Source organism: Ailuropoda melanoleuca, chromosome 13 (assembly GCF_002007445.2).
Source record: "Ailuropoda melanoleuca isolate Jingjing chromosome 13, ASM200744v2, whole genome shotgun sequence".
Lineage (NCBI taxonomy): Eukaryota > Metazoa > Chordata > Mammalia > Carnivora > Ursidae > Ailuropoda > Ailuropoda melanoleuca.
Window position 1 is genome coordinate 13,509,322 of NC_048230.1, and position 24,013 is coordinate 13,533,334.

At 38.1% G+C, this 24,013-nt stretch overlaps 1 protein-coding gene across 3 annotated transcripts in view; it reads right to left on the reverse strand.

Annotated features, from left to right (window-relative positions):
* Positions 1 to 20,600, reverse strand: part of GDPD1 (glycerophosphodiester phosphodiesterase domain containing 1) — a 50,409-nt gene extending 29,809 nt beyond the window's left edge. For 2 of the 3 annotated variants that reach the window (XR_004619754.1, XM_034641013.1), the window contains exons 1-2: positions 20,335 to 20,599; positions 7,261 to 7,303 (exon numbers count right to left, since the gene is read on the reverse strand). Coding sequence is in view for 2 of the 3 variants with exons in the window: in XM_034641013.1 (XP_034496904.1) it covers positions 7,261 to 7,303; positions 20,335 to 20,476 (185 nt within the window). In the remaining variant the exon portion in view is untranslated. Of the gene's footprint in view, positions 1 to 7,260; positions 7,304 to 20,334 lie in introns of all 3 variants that reach the window. The other variant, XM_034641014.1, reaches the window with a different exon arrangement.
* Positions 20,601 to 24,013: the final 3,413 nt, after the last annotated feature.

Genomic DNA, 24,013 nt, shown 5'->3' on the forward strand with positions numbered 1-24,013 from the left:
AAGATCTTATTTATTTATTTGTCAGAGAGAGAAAGCGCACAAGCAGGGGGAGCGGCAGGCAAAGGGAGAAGCAGGCTTTCCGCTGAGCAAGGAGCCCGGACGCGGGACTCAATCCCAGGACTCTGGGATCGTGACCTGAGCTGAAGGCAGACGCACAACTGACTGAGCCGCCCAGGCGTCCCTGGAATGGCATTTTTGAAGTATATCTGAATGAAAAAAGTAGGTATGGTATGATTCTACTGATGTAAAATAAAGTTCATAAATAATTTTGTTTAATTTGGAAAAATAATATTTTAATTGAAGGGTAGTTTAAAAACATATCTTAAAAAGACTAGAAAGATAGAGGACAAATCGTCACAGTGCTTACCTCTAATAAGTGGTATTTCCGGGAATGGAATTAGAGATTTGAGCTGGCCAATTTTTTACTTCACATAGATTGCTTGAATTATCATTTTTTTTTAAGATTTTATTTATTTATTTGTCGGTGGGGGGAGAGAGAGTGAGAGCACAAGCAGGGGGAGCAGCAGGCAGAGGGAGTAGCAGGCTCCTCGCTGAGCAAGGAACCCGATGCAGGACTGATCCCAGGACTCCGGGATCATGACCTGAGCCGAAGGCAGAGGTTTAGCCAACTGAGCCACCCAGGCATCTGGAATCATTTGTTTTCAGAATATAAACTTCTAAAATGGCAAAATAAGGATACTTCCATTATTAATATATTGCATCTAAAATATAACATTTTGAGCACCAATTTATTCATCACCAATAGAATGAATTACAGCAGGAGTTTAATCTAAGAAAAACTGAACATCCTTTTAAATACATAAGCACTCATGATTCTTATCTTGCTTGTGATCTCCTAAGTGGGGTGAATGTACCTTCTGTTTTATACTTAAACTTGAAACACACAATATAAAAATACAAATATAAATTTGTATAAAAATATATCAATTAAGATATAAAGTTTTAGCAATTGAGTAAAAGTTTCTTGATGTTTTTAAAGCAAACTAACTTGGCTCCTTAATGTAATTCTTATCAAGATGTAAATAACAAACTTCATGTGTCCTCTTCTAAAGGATATCCACCTTAAAAGAGAAATATTTATTAGTCAGTTGTGTGTTTGCTATAACCACAAATGTGTAAAAATAAAATGCAAAAAGAAATAAGCAAACAAAACCAATTTTTGGTAGGATTACTTTTCTGTATTTTTAAATTTCCTTAAATATTATTATTATACGGTGTTCAATTTTTTAAAAAAGAATAAGAAATGTAGAACCTGTCAGCAATATATGTAGCCAGCAAACAGTTCAGAAATAAAATCCTAAAATCCTTTATATAGCTTAAAAAAAAAACTGCTACTACTGATTTTAGTCATGTGCATATCTTACCTTCTTTTGTTATCTTTTTTGTATGACTATGTGAAGGGGAGTAAGAGCAGGGGGTTATCTATATTTTCTTGTATTTAAAAACAATTCTGTGGGATGCCTGGGTGGCTCAGTGGATTAAGTGTCTGCCTTCAGCTCAGGTCATGAGCAGGGAGCCTGCCTCTCCCTCTCCCTCTGCCCCTCCACCCTGCTTATGCTCTCTCTCTCACATGTGCTCTATTTCAAATAAATAAATAAAATCTTTTAAAAAATAAAAAATAAATAAAATTTTAAAAATTTTGCATTGGGCTCCTGAGTGTGGAGCCCACTTAAAATAAGAAAGAAAAGAAAGTAAAGAAAAGAGAGAAGAAAAGAAAAGAAAAGAAAAGAAAAAAGAAAGAAAAGAAAGAAGAAAGAAAGAAAGAAAGAAAGAAAGAAAGAAAGAAAGAAAGAAAGAAAGAAAGGAAGGAAGGTAGGCATCTGGGTGGCTCAGTCGTTAAGCGTCTGCCTCAGTCGTTAAGCGTCTGCCTTCGGCTCAGGGTGTGATTCCCAGAGTTCTGGGAATTGAGCCCCACGTCAGNTAGGCATCTGGGTGGCTCAGTCGTTAAGCGTCTGCCTTCGGCTCAGGGTGTGATTCCCAGAGTTCTGGGAATTGAGCCCCACGTCAGGCTCCCTACTCCGCTGGGAGCCTGCTTCTTCCTCTCCCACTCCCCCTGCTTGTGTTCCCTCTCTTGCTGGCTCTCTCTTTCTCTGTCAAATAAATAAATAAATAAATAAAATCTTTAAAAAATTAAGAAAAAAAAAGAAAGAAAATTTTATTATATGTGCTGCTGAAGCAAGCACAATAAATAAAATTTTAAATGTCAATTTAAAAAAATTAAAAATGAAAGTAAAAAATTTATACATTTTACGAAAGAAATCTTTCTAAGTTTGAAGTTTGCCTTCAGCTAAAATGTTGGCTGTTTTTAGAAATGTTTAGGAATGATATATAAAATATTTTCTACTTATTGTATGCTCATCTCTCATCAATAAGCTAATAAAAATTTAGAGCAATACTAAGTAAGTGCATCCAGGACAATCTGTAAATTATACTAATAAAATTATCCCAAATTTGATTCACAGATAGCTAGAACATAGGCAGAAAAAGGAATTTTTATCACTTTGACCTTCAAAATGTCCCATAAATAATAATATGCATCTACTTCAATTGAAGCACCAGATATTTTATAGCTGAATTTCTTTTTTTTTTTTTTTTTAGGATTTATTCATTTATCTTGGAGAAAGAGAGAGTGTGAACAAGCAGGGGGAGGGGCAGAGGGAGAGAGAGGGAGAGAATCCCCTCTAGAGGCTCCATCTCATGACTCTGAGATCATGACCTGAGTGGAAATCAAGAGTCCCACACTTAACCAACTGAACCACTCACGTGCCCCAGTATAGCTGACTTTCTGACAAGCTGATTACAGAGAAAAAGGAAAGCCAAGGCTTCAACATTACCAGAAAAAGAAATAAAAACTCTAGCTCTAAAAGATGTGAAATTACTTGAAATTTCACAGAAACAATACATAACAGTTTAAAACAGACCGTATACACTACATGTTAATTAACTAGAATTTAAATAAAAATTTGGAAAAAATTAAAAATAGTAAGTCCAAAAGCGAATAAATAAATAACAGACCCTATTTTAAGGAATTTTTTTGAATCTCATTTATTCCTTGCACCACTGAGGTTTGTTATTATTCCCATTTCATAGATGAGAAATTAGTACTGTATTAATTAGATATTCTGAAAAATGTATCATGAGAACCAGGTCACTGATTAATTACTTTGACTGTCTGCCAACTTATACTTCCAGCACTGCTAAAACAATTTGTTTCTTTCTTGTACCATTCATGTTAATACCACAGGGATCAGATTGTCCTATGGGTATTTACAAAGGCAGCCTGGTTTAATAACCTAGTTTTATTAGCTCTTAAGAGCTAGATTTTACATACTCAAGGGCTTAGTGACTCTGTGTGTATGTGTGTGTATAGTACAATTCCTTAGTTTTTAGGTTTTATGCTTATTAAGGATGGGGTTCTGTCTCCTTCATTTGTCTTCTGTTAATATTCTGGTTTGTTCTGAAGTGCCCCATTCCATATCTTGTTCAGTAAGGAACTAGTGAGAGTCTATTAGCATCAGAACTAGGTGTCAGGGCTTGAGAGATCAATATGGAAGGATTCTTGCTCTCAAAGGAATCACAGAGAGCTATGTTCATAACCTAAGGTGTTTGTGAAAACATTTTGTAAACCACATTACAGGACTTTTTATAAATTGTGACGAAAGAAAGAAAGAAAGAAAGAAAGAAAGAAAGAAAGAAAGAAAGAAAAAAGAAAAAAGAGGAAAGGAGAGGAGAGGGAAGGAAGGAAGGAAGGAAGGAAGGAAGGAAGGAAGGAAGGAAGGAAGGAGAAAGAAAAGAAAGAAAGAAAAGAAGAAAAGGGAGGGAGGGAGGAAAGAAGAAATTGTGAGATATAATTATTTCTCTTCAGTCCTAATTCTTTTTTTTCTAATTTTTTCTTTAAGATCGTATTTATTAATTTGAGAGAGAGCATGAGCAGGGAAGAGACAGAGGGAGGGGAAGGGGCATGGGAGAGAGAGAAGCAAACTCCCTGCTGAGCAGGGAGCCTGATGCGAGGCTCAATCCCAAAACGCTGGGATCATGACCTGAGCGGAAGGCAGACGCTTAAATGACTGAGCCACCCAGGCGCCCCAGTCCTAATTATTTCTTTAGACCAACTATAATGAATAAATTTTCCATACATTCTTAAAGTCCTTTCAGTTTCTAGATATATCTCGTCTACATACCCTCACATCTTAATCTCAAACATTTCATGTTTTTTCCCCTACCCCCCCCCTTTTTTTTTGAGTAATCCCTATATACAACATGGGGCTTGAACTCACAACCCCAAGATCAAGCGTTGCATGTTCTCTGGACTGAGACAGCCAGGTGCCCCAAACATTTCACGTTTTAAAAACAGTTTCTTGGGGCGCCTGGGTGGCTCAGTCAGTTAAGCATCTGCCTTCAGCTCATGTCATGATCCCAGGGTCCTGGGATCAAGCCCTGAGGTGGGCTCCCTGCTCAGCAGAGGAGTCTTGCTTCTCCCTCTCCTTCTGCCTCTCCCCCCAGCTTGTGTTTACTCTCTCTTTCTCAAATAAATAAAATCTTAAAAAATAATAAAAATAGCTTCTTCCTCTGTACCAAATGATAACTCTTCTAGTCCTAGTATCTTTTCAATTTTCTGGTTAATCTTAACCAGGCTTCCCCTACCAATTATTTATACTTTCTCTAGTATCTTCTTGTCTTCACTTCCATGTCATAATATGTATACTTCGTGAAGTGTTTATCTATACACGCACATAAATAAGATCGAAGTTTTAGCTGCTCATTAAATTTTTACTGTTGCTCCCTCAACTACTTATCCTATCAAAGATATACCATATTTAAGCACAGTATCTGTCTTTTGCCAATTGGGGTATTATAACTCCACTGTTTTAATATACTGTATTGTGAAAATAGTATGTTTACATGATTTTTTTTCTTGTTCCTCATAAGGTAGGTATTAAAAACAAAAACCTCCTAGGTATCCTAGCAGTTAAAGAACTAATAGAATAGTTGTAAATGAAAACAAAAGTATTTATTGATAGCAAGAGCACTGATGCATAAGATAAAACACAAAAACCACCACCAACAACAAATTTTTAAAAGAGGTTAAAATTAAGGGGTGCCTGGGTGGCTCAGTTGGTTAAGTGTCAGACTCCTGATTTCAGTTCAGGGTCTCAGGGTCATGAGAACTGGGCCTTCATACTCAGTGGGGAATCTGCTTGAGAGTTTCTCCCCCTGCTTCTCCCCCATTCACACACACTTGCAAGCTGTCTCTCTCAAATAAATAAAAATTTTTTAAAGATTTTATTTATTTATTTGAGAAGAGAGACTGAGAAAGAGCATGAGAGGGGAGAGGGTCAGAGGGAGAAGCAGACTCCCTGCTGAGCTGGGAGCGAAATGCGGGACTTGATGCTGGGACTCCGGGATCATGACCTGAGCTGAAGGCATTTGCTTAACCAACTGAGCCACCCAGGTGCCCCTCAAATAAATAAATCTTAAAAAAACAAAACAAAACAAAAAGCTGCTAAAGATGGGAAATGTATCTAGCAAATAAAAACCATCTAAGTAAGACTTTCTTTGACTATCAAAAAACTTTTCAGATGATCAGAATCTTCAAAGATAAAAATATTTATACCCCATCCTTAGAAATAATTTATTATACAAATGTACCATTCTTAGAAACAGTTTATTATATAATCGAGTATTTTAATTTCATAAATAAGGGTGGTTGGTAAAAATTTAACAAAAAAAATGGGGAAAAACTTATAAAATAATATAACTTAAATATAAAAAATGCTAAGATCACTCAAAGTTATAAGCATTTTTTTCCCCAGGCAATATATATCACTACATCCCAGGGAACAAATATTTGATAAATCATAGTATATGAAGGGAGGTATGTGTATGTGTGTATGTGTCTCAGTGTAAACTGCACAAATAAAATTATATATATATATATACACACACATTATATATTATATATATCTATATATATCTAGATTTATACCTTATATTATATATATATCTAAAGATAGCTACATATATGATCTCAGTAGAGAAGATAAAAGTAATTTATTTTATTTTATTTTTATTTTGACTTAAAGTAATTTAAATTATTTTGCTTCAGAATCTGGAAAGGTTTTTTTCCACAGACAGGAGGAAAGTTTTTGCATTTTTAGGGCTTTAGAAAATGTGGAGATTATAGTTAAAGGCGTTGTATTAGAGAACAGGAAGAATAAGCAAAGGCAAACACAGGAGGATAGGATTCAGATGAAACTAGAATATGGAGAAGCAGTACATTTGGACCAGATAACAGGAAAAATAAACTCTCTTTGTTATTTTTATTTTATTTTTAAGTAATCTCCATGCTCAATATGGGGCTCAATCTTACAACCCCAAGATCAAGGGTCACATGCTCTATCAACTGAGCCAGCCAGGTGCCCCAAAATTGTAAGGTAACTTTAAATGATAAGAAACAGAACAAAAACTTAAGCCAAATTCTGATTTCTCAGTCCCAATTGTATGCATAAAAATGGCTCAACAAATATACAAGAAATCTTTTTCTTACTAAATATGGAAAATGTCTCCCATGGAGTTTAACTTTTCATATCCTCTGCCTTACTTTTCAGGGAAAAGAAAACAGTGTTCACCATCACCACAGACTAATGATGATCATTTACTCTAAGACGGAAAACAAGGTATCAATCAGCTTTCATTCTTGTCTCTCCTGTGGCTTCTCCGTGAGGTGCTCTAAAAGAGATCTATACGAGATATGAATAACTGAAACACTGGGAAAAATCTAATTTACCTTATTCAAAAAAATAAGACCAACACTCATAAGGCTTCGAACAAGAAAAGACCAGATCACAGGTTCAGGTCTGTAGAAGAACTACAGGGCAGACACATAATCCTATTCATAAACAGCAGCCAGTGTTAACAGTCGTTTCATTTTCTCCTTTTCTCTTTCTCTCCAAGACTAATTAGCATTACACACAGTGTGCTCCTTGTTACAAACGCCTTCTTTCAGCCTTAGAACTATAGTATCTTTTGATTACCCACAACTCTGATCTAGTTTTTCTGTTATGCAGAAGCTAAACACTCTTTGTAACACTTCAGACTAGCTAAATTAAAAAAAAAAAGGCATTTTAATAAAATAGAAACAAGTATCACAAGCGGATGCGACATGTATACTATCTTCACTTTGTGAATCATCACCACTTCAAAGATAAACTCTAAAAGAATAGCTTTTTCTATACTTACTGCTGAAAGGCTGCCATTGTATTCTCCAAATTTTCTCCAGCACCTGTGAAAATATTAAATTTCATTTACTTAGCTAATTTCAACTTTTTAAAAATTTTTTAAAATTTTTAAAAAGATTTTTATTAATTTATTTGAGAGAAAGAGTATGCATGCACACACGAGCAGGGGCAGGGGGCAGAGGGAGAGGGAGAAGCAGACTCCCTGCTGAGTGGGGCTCAGGGCTTGATCCCAGGACCCCCAGATGGATCATGACCTAAGCTGGAGGCAGATGCTTAACTAACTGAGCCACCCGGGCACCCCTAATTTGAACTCTTTAATTTTTCCAGAAATTCACTTTAATAAGATACATCTAGTGAATCTTGATGTTTATATACTGTGTAGACATTACAAGTTTTTTAAAGAGTGTAATGGTATTTTGAGTTGCTTTTTGGCTGCACCAGGAAGAATCAAAGATTAAAACAAAGCCACAGCAACACAGAAAGTTTAGAACCTAAACATGTTTTTTAAGCTACAATATCTGCTTGTCATAGGAAAGACAGAAGAGGACTTGGTACATATAAACCTCCCCAGAAACAGTTAAACTATCTCCTCTACATCCCCATACTCTCTTATGCATCGCTCTAATAAGAATTTATCATATTATATCATAAATTATTAAACTGATTCCTTTTCCTATGAATTACTAAGAAGTGGTGACTGGTTTTAATCACTTTGGTTGAAGGCAATACAGTGTAGTAGTTGAAGGTGGAGTTAGGATCTTTGCTCTCAAATCTATTTGATATTTGCATGACCTTGGGAAAGTTACAAAACCTCTCTGGGGCTGAGTTTCCTTATCTGTAAGAATGAGGGATGCCTGGCTGTCTCAGTCAGTGGAGCCTGAAACTCTTGATCTCAGGGTTGTGAGTTTGAGCCCCACAGTGGGGGTAGAGATTACATTTTAAAAAGAGAATTAAAAAATATTTTTTATTAAATAAACTCTACCCCCAAAGTGGGGCTCAAACTCATGACCCAAAGATTAATAGTCACATGCTCTACTGACTGAGTCAGCCAGATGCTCTCCCCAAAAAATTAAATCTTAAAAAAGAAAAAAAAATGAGGATAAAGATGACACCTATCTCACAGAATTAGTGTAATTAAATGAATTTACATGTCAGGTGCCCTATGTCATGAATTCAAAAAACGAGTCAGTCAGATAAGTGTCCCACTCTTGCTTTTGGCCCCGGTCATGATCTCAGGAGCCGGTGATGAAGCCATGCCCTGGGCTCTGCACGGGGGGTGGGGGGGGTGGAGTCTGCTTCAGATTCTCACTCTCTCCCTCTGCCCATCCCCCACCTCGAAAAGAAAAGAAAATGTGTATTTTATAACTAACAGCATTAGATTTAATGAAATAGTGAATATTCAGTAAAAGTAAAGGATAATTATTATCATTACTATTGCCACTATCATAGTAACTGGCGCTTGGTGAATGTCCACTGATGAATGAATAATATTGGAATGACAAAAAAGACACAGATAAAAAGTATCTAATTATCTAATATTATATAGACTAGGTAGACTCAATTAACATGCTAGCCATAAGTTTTAGAATATTTTAAAACTGAAAGATTTCAGTATTACTAAATAATTAATGGAATGCACAGGAAAAACACTTGGGAAATAGTTTTCCAAATACTTCAGAAAAACAGACAATTTCTTTTTAGCAAAAAGAAACACTTCAAGTTCACGGTACTGTTCAAGTATTAGCATTAAAATGTTTCACATACAATACCATCTAGACTTATTTGTGAGAGTATTAAAATTTTCTTCTTTTATATTGTTAGGCAACCTAATTAATAATCAATAGAAACACAAAATATGAAGAAATGAATACATTAACTGGAATGTTCTAGAGTTCCATAGTTTAGTAGAGAGAAAGAAATACCCACGTGAAAAAAATACCCACTTTGGTTTTAGGTTTACTTTAGTTACTACAGTTGAGGCACAATAGAAAACAGATGAAATAAATCTGAAGATTATAGCTTTTGTCAAAATAAGTGCTCTTTAGAAAAAAAAGTAAATGCTCTTTTGAGGTTAAATAACTTTTTCTTTATTTTATTTTATTTATTTATTTGACAGAGAGAGCACAAGCAGGGGGAGAGGGAGAAGCAGGCTCCCTGCAGAGCAGAGAGCCTGAGGTGGGGCTTGATCCCAGGATCTCAGGATCATGACCTGAGCCAGAGGCTGATGCTTAACTGACTGAGACACCCAGGTGTGTGGTTAAATGACTTTTAAAAATCTAGTTGGTGTTGGGGCACCTGGGCAACTCAGTTGGTTAAGCCTCTGACTCTTGATTTCAGCTCATGTAATGATCTCAGTGTGGTGAGACTGAGCTCCGTGCAGGGCTCTGCACTGGTGTGGAGTTTGCTTAAGATTCTCTCTCTCTCTGCCCTTCCTTTCTCTCTCTTTCTTCCTCTCTAAAAAAACCCCAAAAAACTAGTTGATGTTTTAGTCAAAAACTGTGGAAATATGTTATATTCAAATAATCAATATTCAAGAGCAAAACACTCTAGAATATGACCAAAAAAGATAAATAGTGCTACTAAAATGGTTATTAGTAGGTTAAATAAGTTAAACTACTGACTGCTTGTTGTTCCAAAAACCAAGGAAGTCAAATGGACAGAGAAGCCATTTTAGAGCTCTCACTGGCCAAACCTGGGACAATGTTAGTATCAAAATAATGACAGTAACAGATGTTGACTCCTTCCAAAAAAAAAAAAAAAAAGAAAGAAAGAAAGAGTTGAGCCCATTTTATTTATTTTTTTAAAAGATTTTAGTTATTTATTTGAGAGAGAGAGCAAGTGAGCACGAGTTGAGGGAGAGGGAGAAGCAGACTCCTCAGTGTGGAGCTGATGTGGGGCTCAATACCAAGACCCCGAAACCACGACCTGAGCCAAAGCCAGACGCCCACGACCTGAGCCACGCAGGCACCCCGAGCCCATTTTAATAAACAGACTTAAAGTCTGATGAGGAATGGGATATTTATGTAGTTTCGAAAAACCGCCCTACAAAAGTACTTATTCTTTACAAAGGAAAAAAGAGTAGCTTCACAATGGAGAAGTCTGGCAGACACCACCTTCCACCTTCACCAGGAGATTAAAGTCAATAAATATCATTAGCTCCTTCCAGTTGACTTATGTCTCTTTCCATTTTCTTTGATTTTTGGCACAATAAAGCAGTCAGCAATTAAACTTAACAAGTCAAATAAATAGCAGTTATCTCCAGGTGGCTGGAATACAAATGATTTCTAATATGCATTCTTCCATGTCTTACAAGCCCTCTACAATGAATATGCATTACTTTTAAAATAGAGAGGAGACTCAAAATCAAAACATGGCATTTGCCTGGAACATTCTCTTCACCACGCCCTCCCAGTATTTCTTAACCTTAACACCAGAATGAATTCAATTCTCAATTCCTCCATGAGGTACTTCCTTATCACTTCAGATTACAATGATTCTTTTTACAGTCAACGCCTTAAACTGTTAATTCCCAATTATTTTGTTCTCGGGATTCGTTTACTAAGTACCTCAAAGAGCTTTTGACTATGTGGGTTAAAGATTTTATTTATTTATTTGAGAGAGAGAGAGAGAGAGAGAGAGACCAGGGGGAGGAGCAGAGGGAGAGGGACAAGAAGACTCCACACTGAGTGCAGATCCTGAGGCCTGGCTGCATCTCACCACCCTGAGATCATGACCTGAGCTGAAATCAAGAGTGGGATGCTTAACCCACTGAGCCACCCAGGCACCCCTTGATCATATGGGATTATCATTATAACTACATATTAGAAATTGAAAAGTAAAAATGGAAAAAAAAAAGGAAAGTAATCTCTACGTCCAACGGGGCGGTGGGGCTCAAATTCACAACCCTGCGATCAAGAGTCACATGCTCTACTGTCCCCAATATTAAAAATTTTTACTTCGGGGCGCCTGGGTGGCACAGCGGTTAAGCGTCTGCCTTCGGCTCAGGGCGTGATCCCGGCGTTATGGGTTCGAGCCCCACATCAGGCTCCTCTGCTATGAGCCTGCTTCTTCCTCTCCCACTCCCCCTGCTTGTGTTCCCTCTCTCGCTAGCTGTCTCTATCTCTGTCAAATAAATAAAAAAAATCTTTAAAAATAATAATAATAATTTTTTTTCTTACCTCTTGTTTTACCCTCTAGATGAGCATTAGTTCAACCTGATATTGTAAAATAAAAATAAGGAATTGTACCATTGCTTTAGCCTTCCCAAATCCTTCATGTTAAGAGCTTAGGTTGTACCTAATATTAGAATAATATTTAAAAATTTTCCTGTCTTGATCCCAGGACTCCGGGACCACACCCTGAGCCGAAGGCAGATGCTTAACAACTGAGCCACCCAGGTGCCCCAGCATAACAGTTTTTGAAAATTAACTATCTTCCATAAATATTTAATGAAGAGTGGCATTATTTTACATTTTTGCAAATCTCTTTAATACTTTATAGAAGGCAGCTACATTCTCATATCTGCTTTATGTATGTGTATCAACCTTCACACAGATAGGTAGTTGGAAAAGAAAGATTCTTTTTTGATACTGCACCAAAATTTAACAAGTGGTAGTTTCTTAAAAGTTACTTGCAATGTGGAATCTGAACCATATGAATGACCTTTTCATACTCTATTAAATGAAAATACATTGGTTCATTTTAAACTTTTTTTGTTTTTTTAAGTAGGCTCCATGCCCAGCGGGGCTTAAACTCACGACCCTGAGATCAAGACCTAAGCTGAGATCAAGAGTCGGATGCTCAACTGACCCACCCAGGCGCCCCTAAGTCCATCTTGAACTTTGACTAGATCTTTCACCCATGCATGGCTTTCTATCATGCATTGGTCTTTTGGAAAATACTCATTCACTGAATCATGGTGATCTTCTCAATACTGACACATTTCACTATACAATATTTTTTTAAATCACATTTGTTAATACCTCATCAGGGAAATCTTTAAGAAACCTATCAAGCTTGCAGTGAAGGATACAAGTTTTCCAAATTTCTAATTTTTGCTTGAAAACTCAAATGTAATCATTGGCACTGCCTTATTATTTTTCTTCTAATGACAGACTCATTTTATAATTTTCAAGAATATATCTGCTGAATACTCAAGTCTGAATAACCAGTTTCGGTTTTTTTTAAGTAAAAATGGTGTTCTGGGGAAAAAATAAGGGCAAATTCAGCTCACAATTCAAATGATTGCACAAGTGCTTTTCCTCAAAACAGTCACCATCGTACTTCAATATGCAACAAGTGTTTTGTATGTACTTCCAGTTTTGTCACACAAAATATTAGAAGTTATGCGTGGGTGGCTCAGTCAGTTAAGTGTCCCACTTCAGCTCAGGTCATGATCTCAGAGTTCCAGGATCCAGCCCCATGTCTGCTCTTCACTCAGTAGGGAGTCTGCTTCTCTCTCTGCCCCTCCCCCCACTCATGCACATGTGCTTGCATGCTCTCTCTCTCAAATAAGTAAAATCTTAAAAAAAAAAAAAAAAGTTATGTGTACTCAGGGTGCCTGCCTAACTCAGTGGGTAGACTATGCGACTTTTGATCTCAGGGTCATGAGTTCAAGCCCCATGCTGGGTGTATAGCTTACTTAAAATTAAATAAAAAAAAAAAAAGACATTTGTTTCAAAAAAAAAGTTACGTATACTCAATGGTTGAAATTTAATAAAATAATTTTTATTAATATATCAAATATATATTAAGTGAAACTGCCTTTTTCTCTTTAAAACTGTGAGTACATGATGGTAATTGTTTGTATCTGGGTGTTAGGTTCATGGACTCTTAATACTTTTGCCTATATTTGAATTGAAATGATCTTTTGTTTGGGGGAAAATGAGTTAGGAAAAAATAGGATAGAGTACTCTGAAATAATTTTTCTCACAGTTAATACAATTTTTACTAATATTTACAAAGTCTGCATGCTTGTCTTTTATGTCTGCTTTCCATATTAATTTTAATTGTTATTCATTTAAGCCTAGCAGCTTAAGAATGAAAACATTATTACTTAAGATCTTTGATTTTATGTTTATGAAATTAGTAGCCAGTATTAACTAAAACAATGAAAAGACAATCAAGATATTAATAGAAGCCACACACTTATATATCATTTCATTAAAAACCCCACAACCAGAAAAAAGTTGGGTACAGTCACATAGCCAACGAGGGGAACTACGATTTAAGCATGAGCTGTATGATTTCAGATCCCATGCTTTTACCAGCTCCTATGCTGCCATTCATAGAACACCTTTATTTCAGTTTTACAGGTAAGTTATTCATATTGGTCCTTATTCCCATATTCTTCTTGTTTATAAAGCTTGAAGATAAATTCCACAATGATAACACCCACAAATTACCTATTAGATCCATATGGTGAAAGTCTGGAGAGTAACAAAGGGACTAATTAAAAAGTATGCCATTCCTCTCCAAGGAATTATTATTTGGTGGTAGCTCTTGTCTCATGAAATTATCTGAATTCCTTTTCTTTCCAGTTATCCTATCATTTATAGAAGCGTGCTTGCCACAGTTTTCCTTTTCCTTCAATAATCTGTTTAAACAATGCCTGACTTTGCAAATCACCATCTGACACATAAACAAATGTTTAATTTTTAATTAGTTATTAAATTATGAAATGGGAAAGAGAAGAGTGTCGCAGATTTTATATGTTGTCCTAATATGTTTATAATTCCTCTGCTTACATCATACTGCCTCCCTCTTCCAGCTCACATTTTTCACTTCTTTGACAAATCCTTCTCTGAAAAGTCCCAATTCTATTTATTCATAGTTTCACTGTATACCTCCCAAGTTTTCATTCTATATTAACTTTTCCTCTCTCTTAAGCAGTGCTTCATAATTACTTTGTAATCAGTTAATTTCCTTCCTTCCTTCCTTCCTTCCTTCCTTCCTTCCTTCCTTCCTTCCTTCCTTCCTTCCTCCTTCCCTCCCTCCTTCCCTTCCTTCCTCCCTTCCTTCCTTCCTTTCTTTTAGAGAGAGAGCAGGGGGAGGGGCAGAGGGAAGGGAGAAAGAGTTTCAAGCAGACTCCACGCTGAGTGCAGGCCCTGACAAGGGGCTCAGTCTCGTGATCCTGAGATCACAACCTGAACCGAAACCAAGAGTCAGACACTTAACCAACTGTGCCACCCATGTGTCCCATGATCAGTTAATTTCTGATAGGATAGGAAAAGTAAATGAAACATTCTCTTTTGTATCTTTAATTAGATTTAAATACTGTGAAGGAAAGAAATACCTGTTTAGTTTTCTTTTTGTCTCCCAAATGTTTTATATACCAATAAACATTTTAGAGTTGTTTCATAGAGATGCTCTAACCACCACTATTATTAACATCTTTGTATACATGATAAATGGGTGATGTTTATAAAACCAATGACAAATATGACCATGTGCATCAGCCACACGCACACAAAGAAACCTTCAAAATTAAATATTTTCTGATACTGGAAAAGACAGCTTAGTGCAAACAGAACAGATCCTAATGTGAGATATGATCCTATCTCAACTCAAAATGAAATCATTCAGTAAATCAAGCAACAAAATAAGTTCCTTCTTCATTTCTTTCCTTTTTTTCCTTTCTTTCCTTTTATTTCTTTCCCTTTCTTTCTTTCTTTCTTTGGAGAGAGAGTCCACGAGCAGGCAGGAGGGCAATGCGAGAGGGAGAGAGAATCTTAAGCAGGCTCCACGTCCAGCACAGAGCCCAACGTGAGGGCTCGATCTCAAGACCCTGAAATCATGACCTGAGCTGAAATCAAGAGTCAGGAGCTTAACCAACTGAGCCAGCCAGGTGCCCCCTTCCTTATTTCTAAATTCATTTGTTCATTCAACATTTATAGTGTGCCTTGGAAACAGTATATATGATTTACATAAGAGCATAAAGAGCTTGTAAGGAGTAGAGATGGTGTATACTAAGAGCATTTCTCAATATGGGTTCCCTGGAACAGTGCAGACTTGTTTCTATATCTTGAGAGGAAAAAAACTGGTGAAATCTGTATTTACAGGTATAAGAAAAAATTAAACACATCAATAGCACAGGAGGATATTCAAACTGCATATTGATACGCAGGCAGCATTTACCAGGTAACTACCACATGTATGCTCTCTTCAATGGTAAGTGGTTTTTGTTATGTACCTGGTCATAATTTCAATAATTTTTCTATAATGATATTTTTTATATTTAATTTTTCAAAATTTGTATACAATTTAAGACATATATATCTTTTAGCCATTGCTGAAAGTACATTTTAGTTTGCTTTCTTAAGCAGGAAAGTACTATTAAAAAAATGATAAACGATTTCATTGCTAATAAGGTGTCAGTAGGAATGAGTGGATCACTTGAGGAAATGAATGAGGAAAAGTCCTTGTTGAAAGGGCACCTGGCTGCCTCAGTCAGAAGAGCATGTGACTGTTTTATTTTTTATTTTTTAAAGATTTTTTATTATTTGTTTGACAGAGATAGAGACAGCCAGTGAGAGAGGGAACACAAGCAGGGGGAATGGGAGAGGAAGAAGCAGGCTCATAGCAGAGGAGCCTGATGTGGGGCTCGATCCCACAATGCCGGGATCACGCCCTGAGCCGAAGGCAGACGCTTAACCGCTGTGCCACCCAGGCGCCCCCTGTTTTATTTTTTTAATAAAGATTTTATTTATTTATTTGACAGAGAGAGAGAGAGCATGAGCAGGGGGAGAGGCAGAGAAAGAGAAAGAGGGAGAAGCAAACTCCCCGCTGATCAGGGAGCCTGATGAGGGGCTCAATCCCAGGACCCCAGGATCATTCCCTGAGCCAAAGGCAGAAGCCCAGCCGACTGAGCCACCCAGGTGCCCCAAGCATGAGACTCTTGAACTTGGAGTTGTGAGTTTGAGCCCCTTTAGGGTGTAGGGATTACTAAAAAAAAGAAAAGAAAAGAAAGAAAGAAAAGAAGAGAAAAAAAGTCCTCATTGAAAAGTGAGGAAGAGTTCCCTGAAAATAGGAGTGAGGGAACAAGAAGAGAAAGAACTGATACCCTGACATGGAACATGTTTCAGGATGCAACTGCAGAGTGACACTTCTGAGACTCAAACTGATGCTTCAATTTCTTCCTTGAACATCCAATTAAAGTTCAGGACCCAGAAGCAGCCAATGTCCAATGGCAAACTTAGCCTCAAACTTATTACTTACCAAATCATTCTGTGGTAGGATACCCCGATTGTGACAATACTCTGTCTCAAGATCAAGGGTGAACGATTAAGAGGGAAGGTGGGGATTTCATGGGTTGGCGATTTTTTTTATTCTTTGGCCACTGAACCCTAACACATAGACTTTTTTTTTTTTTTAAGCCTGTTGCTTACTATCGTTCGGCTCATGGAGATAGATTAAGGAGTATTAGAGTATGTTATTTCCATATTTCCCTGCAATTGTACCTCTACCCAACTCAGTTGGCATCTGAAATAAATGTATATACACTATGATTCCAGGAGGTGCTTGGGTGGCTCACTTGGTTAAGCATCTACCTTCAGCTCAGGTCGTGATCCCAGGGCCCTGGGATCGAGTCCTGCATTGGGCTCCCTGCTCAGCGAAGAGCCTGCTTCTGCCCCTTCCCCCTGCTCGTGCTCTGTCTCTGTCTCTCTCTCTGTGTGTCATAAATAAATAAATAAATAAATAAATAAATAAATCTTTATATACACTATGATTCCAAATATCAGAAAATAGGTATTTATGGGATATACTTCAAAATGTTAACAGAGATTATGTCTGGATAGTAAAGTTTTAGGAGCTATTTTTTTCTTTTTTCATTTCTATATTTTCCAAATTTCTACAATAAACATGAGTTACTTATGCCATTGGGAAAAGTATTAATAAAATTCATGCTTTCATAGAGAAATTAAGATAATGGCCTTTGAGAGTATTGCTTGCTCTCCATTTGATTCATAGGGTATATCTTTGATCTGATTGTTGTTCCATCAATACACTGTAGTTATAAAAGATGTTCTTTGGTCAAATAAATTTAGGAAATACATGGGAGGGATCTAGCATGCAGTATTAGCAGACAATAATTTATTATTTTAATTATGTTAGGATCTGCACTAGAAGCTAGAGACAGAAGCATTAATAAAATCTGAAACCTCCCCTTAAGGAACTCACAGTCTAGTAAGGGAAGCAGATGTATTAACATATCCTATTACAATATAATGTAATACAATGTGTGCTCAAAAGAGGCAAGAACAAACCTACCAGCATTTAATTTTTGAAACATTAATTTCCTCTTTCAAGGACAATCAATCTTAGCAAAAGCCAATTTGTTAATTAAAATTGGAAAACATTAAGTATAGGGTGATCTTATTCCTTCTCAATCAACTCAAAGTTCTATAAAATACATATGTGGATCCCTGTATCCATGCTTATATTTCTTTTTTTTTTTTTTAAGATTTTATTATTTATTTGACAGAGAGAGACAGCCAGCGAGAGAGGGAACACAAGCAGGGGGAGTGGGAGAGGAAGAAGCAGGCTCCCAGCGGAGAAGCGATGTGGGGCTCGATCCCAGAACGCCGGGATCACGCCCTGAGCCGAAGGCAGACGCTTAACGACTGCGCCACCCAGACACCCGCTATGCTTATATTTCTAAACAATTTTACAGTTTCAAAGTGCATTTTATATACCTAATCCTCCTAATAACTCAAAGACAAGCAAGGCAAACAGACCCCATTTATAAAATAAGAAACTAAGTCTTCTTCCCAAGGCTAACTAGTGGTCCAGAATCTGACCCAGGTGGTAATGCAGACATCATATATTTACAGCAATGCTGGTGTATATACTTTGTAACATTGATCAATGTTTCGGTCTTGGAATGGTCATACACCTGGTTTACATGAAGTTATCAGGCATTTGAAGTTAGGGCAATAGAGAATTAGCCCAAATGTTAGTAATATACATAGAGAGACTAGTGGCTGCTGTTGGCAGTGTCCAAGACAAAAATAAAAAGTAAGCAAGGAGATAACTCCTTCCTCGACTATTATTTTCCAGAGACTTAGTATCTTGAGTTACAAAGTATTTTTAGTAAATATCTCCTCGATTACTCTGGATTTAATTGTATTATTTGGTGCACATACTCAACAAATGCATAGTAAGCACTAACAACATAGGAACTTAAGTGCGTTAGGACCATCATACAAGTAAATAGAGTCAAGTCTATTTAACAAGATTCTTATGACTGTTTGTTATGTATCTTTGAATATACAAATACTGATCCCATATCTGCAAATAGCAAATGGTTATTTTTATATAAGGTGTGAAACTGAAACAACTGAAAATGACTTTATATCTAGGGGAAAATATTTTTAAAGTATTTCTGACAGTAAGTGAGAACTGAAGATCCAGCTTATCCTGGTTTTGATACTGGCTACATTGATCTAGCACACATTTTTTAACCTCTATGGAGTACCAGTTTTTTTTCACCTGTGGAGTGTCACAAAAATTCAAAAATTAACATATATTTCTTCTAAAATAAAATTGAGATCATCCACAATGACAGTTTAGATAGCTCTTTAGAGGATCTAGTTTTGTTTTGGTTTGGGTTTTTAGTTAAGCACATTTTTCTTTTTTTTAAGTCAGTAAACACAGGGCTCCTGGGTGGCTCCATCAGAAGAGTTTGCAACTCCTCATCTCATGGTGGTAATTCAGGCCCCATGTTGGGCGTAGAGATTACTTAAATAAATTAAAAAGCTTAAAAAAAAAAAAACCAAACAAGTATCTATATATCAAATAAGCATTTACATGGCATTTAGCCGGAGACCCCTTAAGACCTTTGATTCTTTTCATGAGTAAGACTAGCGTAACTACTGAAGTCACACTGTAGAACTATGTTTAACATAAAATTGTACAAATTATACAGAAGAATACTAATGTATTTCTGTCATATTTAAAACTGTATTCCTGGCCAATTCTTGTCGGAAAAGGTGTCATGGCACTAAATCAAGTTTTAGAGTGTAAACTCCTAGAATTTACCAAGTATTAGAATTAGACTATAAATTCCAAGCCGTTTTAACCTAATTTAACATTCATCTGTATAGAACAGTTAAAATTGATTGACTTAATCCAATTTCACAGCATTTTGTACATCATGCTTGAACTGAAATAAAGGGAAATTACAGGGTGGACTATCTAGGCTCCTTTTAGTAAGATATTTTTCCAAAAAATAACTTCTTTGTTTTCTTTAAACAATACAGTCCTGTCATAAACTATATCATCTTTTTGTCTTTAGGAAAACCAAGTGTCATTGTTGAGGTGCAGGGTGGAGCTAAAAAAGAAAGAATGAAAAAAAAAAAAAAAGAGAAAAAAACCAGGTGCAAGGTTTGCTGCCTTAGGAACCAGGACGCTCCAATTTCTGTCCCAATCCAGCCCAAGCTCTAACTGTGACCTTGGGAAGTGTCCCCAGGTCAGTGACCAGGTTTCCCTCTCTTCTTAATTATCAGTGCTCAGACAGGGGGGTGGGGTGGGGGGAAATAGCCCCCAGGGACTGCAGACAACCAGGCTACAGCACGCTCCAGGTTCACGCAGTTCCTCAACCCTCGAAGCTCGTCGCCCCGGATCTCCCTACAAGCTCAGCCAGTGGCTCCGCTCAGAGCAGTCTGTTCCGGTTCCCCCGCGGGGTACCCCGGCTCTGCTCCGCGCTCCCCCCACCCGTCTTGTGTCTCGCTGCTAGGAAGGGACCTCGCGATCATCCTTTCATCTGCCGAGAAACGCTCCATCTACCCTTAGTTTTCACCCCAGTCCTTCCTCCTTCAGAGAACACCTGACACCGGTGCACTCAACAGATCCCCACCATGGCTCCGTCTCAAGACCCCTTATCTTCCCCTCAGGAGACCTCCCCTTCACATCGCCTTCACCTCCAGGGAGCCCTCTTTCGCATACACCATTCTTCCTCAAACTCTCACGCATTTCCACCCGCTAGCCTTTTGCAGAGCTCTAAAGGACCCTCAGCTCTAGTGGGGGAAAAAAGCCGCCCCAACCTCCGCCATCGGGATCTGGGGACCCCTCTCACCTCCGCGGTGAGAGATGTGTTTACTGAGGAATCGCTGCTTCTTTCTCGGGTGCAGCAAGGTCGGGTATTTGAGCAACAAGAATGAGGTCACCAAGTACCCTCCCAGCGTGGAGAGAAGGTAAAAAGCCGCGGTGGACGACATCTCAGCCACCGTGTGGCAAGTCTCCCACCTCCGGGCCCTCTGAACTCCGCTGCGGCGGTTGCAACTGCAGCGGCAGCGGCGGTAGCAGCTCGAGGTCTGCTCGCCCCCAGCCGGTGCCAGCGTGCAGCGCACTTGTCGGCGCCAGCCCTCCACGCAGGCGCAGCCAGACCCCAAGCGTCTGAGCAACAAAGGGGTTGCGGTACGCAGGCGCGCTCTGGCTGCTGGGTAGGAGCCCGCAGAGGTCCGGTAGCGAGCGTTTGTCACCTAGCTCTGTGGTAGAACCCGCTGTGGTTCAGAAAAGCTCCAAACTGAGGCGAAAGCTGGGAAACCTGCCAGTGCCTTTGCCATCACTCAGGCAGAAAAGGCTATTCAAAGATAGCCTGAATTCAGGAAGGCCTGACATAATTGGAAATCAAAAAAGGAGAGATTCCAGGGCACATCTTAGCCCCTACTCTAGGAAGTAAAGAACTGTTACCAATGAAGGAGCTAAGGTTGCTAAAACAAATAATAAACCCATCTATTTGTCTAGCCAAGATAGAGTTTTCCCAATTGTTATACATACCATAAGAGGTACTCGTTTATCAGTCAAATATTTGAGGGACAGACACCTCTCTCGTTTCACTGTGAAAATGCAATCCCACACCTTATACAAGATAGGCAGTCAAGAAATATTTGTTGACAAGGTTATAGGTTATTACTTAAAGGTCTTAGATAGGAAACCGAATCCCAGAAGGCTGAACTAGTTTTCCTTTCATCCATACTTGCAGGTTTACATAAGGAAAATGTGGGACAAACATGGGTGGCTACACGCAGGAAGAGGGCCACGAAGGTCAATTGATCACTGTCTTAAAGTCAATCATGGGTGGGGTATTGCTGGTTCAGGGGAGTCCTTATTGCTTAAGGGGGTAATTTCAGTTCCCATCAGGTTATGCTTTGCCTGCAGGATCTTTCGCCTGAGTTAAGAGATAAGCTGGAAAGAAGAACTTATCGATTAGAAAGTTTGAGGTCAAAATAGAGATAGTTGAAGTCCTCTTTCCAATGAAGATTCTAGAAAACGGTGGCCTACGTTATATTTTTTAAAGTAGCTGAAAAAGGGGCACCTGGGTAGCTTGGTGGGTTGAGCATTGGACTCTTGGTTTCAGCTCAGATCGTGATCTCAGGGTTATGGGATAGAGCCCTGCATTGGGCTCCGAGCTCAGCAGGAATCTTCTTGGGATTCTTTCCCCCTTTCTATCCCCTTCTGCTCCTCCCCCTGCTTGTGTGCTCTCTCTCTACAATAAAAACAAATAAATAAAATATATATATTTTTGAAGTAGCTGAGGGGTGCCTGGGTGGCTTAGTCAGTTAAATATTTGCTTTGGCTCAGGTCACGATCCCAGGGTCCTGGGATCCAGTCCCACATGGGGTGGGGGGGGGGTCCCTGCTCAGTGGGGAGCCTGCTTCTCCCTCTCCCTCTGCCCCTCCTACTGCTTGTGCTCTCTCTCTTGCTCACTCTCTCTCTAATAAATAAAATAAAATCTTTTAAAAAATAAAATTAAATTTAAAAAGTAGCTGAAAAACACTTTTGAATCACTTTACCACCACAGTAAGTCTATTTCTTGATCTAATATCAAAATATCCAGAGAGGGGCGCCTGGGTGGCACAGCGGTTAGGCGTCTGCCTTCGGCTCAGGGCGTGATCCCGGCATTATGGGATCGAGCCCCACATCAGGCTCTTCCTCTATGAGCCTGCTTTTTCCTCTCCCACTCCCCCTGCTTGTGTTCCCTCTCTCGCTGGCTGTCTCTATCTCTGTCGAATAAAGAAATTAAAAAATCTTAAAAAAAAAAGAAGAAGAAGAAGAAAAAGAAGTTGCCTTCCCTTTAAAAAAAAAAAAAATCCAGAGAAATAGTAAAGCCTTTATAGAAGAAAAAGAACTAAGTATAAAAATTCCCAAATATAACCACACTTTTTAAATTAAAACATTTTAAGGAAACTCATGAGTAGAAAAATATTGCCTTGTTAGGCCTTAAGGAAAGTATCTGTTTACGGCTGTCAAATTATATCCTATAGATCAGCTGATGTGCATGGTTCTGCTTCCCTTTGCCAAAATCTCACCTGATAGCAACTTTTCTCTAAATTCAGTGACTACTATTTATGATGGGAATAAACACATGTATATGATAAATATGACCTGGAAAAAAAATCTATGTAACTAAGAATATTTAAACTTCAAAAATAGAGGTACCTGTGGCTTAGTAGATAGAGCTCTGAAGTTAGAACCCATAGATATAGCTATACCATTCACATGCTGAGTGACTTTGGGCATATTGCTTAGTTTCTATATCCGTAAAATGAGGATAACAGTATCTAACCTCACAGGGGCATTTTGAGGAACTAATAAAGTAAAATGAAAGCATTAAAAGTATCACCAACAGGGGCGCCTGGGTGGCACAGCGGTTGAGCGTCTGCCTTCAGCTCAGGGCGTGATCCTGGCTTTATGGGATCGAGCCCCACATCAGGCTCTTCCGCTATGAGCCTGCCTCTTCCTCTCCCACTCCCCCTGCTTGTGTTCCCTCTCTCGCTGGCTGTCTCTGTCTCTGTCAAATAAATAAATAAAATCTTTAAAAAAAAAAAAAGTATCACCAACAAATTTGGGAAAAGTATACATAATTATCAAAATAAGTAACCAAGCAGGACCACATATACCTTATTGGAGGTCCAAGAAAATTAAAACTACTGCAAAAACAGGCAAGCAATGATTATAGAAAAGCATTTTTTTTTTAAATTACACCAATATGACCAGCGATGTCTTCCAGGATGAAGGAGTCAAATTTACAAGAGCCACCAAAGTTAATAAGACATTATTTAAACCAAGAATGGAATTTAGTACAGTTATCAGAGGGAGAAAAAATGTTAAAAAAGAAAGTGTATCAGAGATCGCTGGCCTGTTCCACTGTAAAGAAAAAACTGATGTCTGCAGAGGTTTAGTACTTTGCCCAAATCTACATAGCTAGTAGCTGATATTATAACAAGGTTACCAATTTTAAGTCAGTTCAAGGGATTGGTTGGAGAAGATAGTTTTGATCTTCTGAAAAATAAAAGATTAATTAATGATTCCTTAGGTTGTCATTTAAATCCCATCTACAACTGCATTGCCCAAATCATGAGTGCTCTAGATAGCAGATGCAACTGCATAGGAATATGTATCACTGGGATCAGAGATAATTACCCAAGACCTCTGAAGGAATTCATAAATTAAATTGAGATATTATTCAAAATAAGAAAACTGGTGCTGATTGGATTAATGTACCGCCATCAGGATTCCTAACTATGACAATGGGAATCTGATACCAGGCTAGAGCATGGCTCAACTTTCTGTAGGGCAATTTAGCAATATGTGTCAAAATGCAAAATGTATATATCCCTTGCCCCATCGATTCAAAATCTAACCATTTATCCTGCAAAGAAAAGTTCGCAACTATTAATAAAGGGCATACGCATGTGGGGCACCTGGGTGACTCAGTTGGTCAAGCGTCTGACTTTGGCTCAGGTCATGAC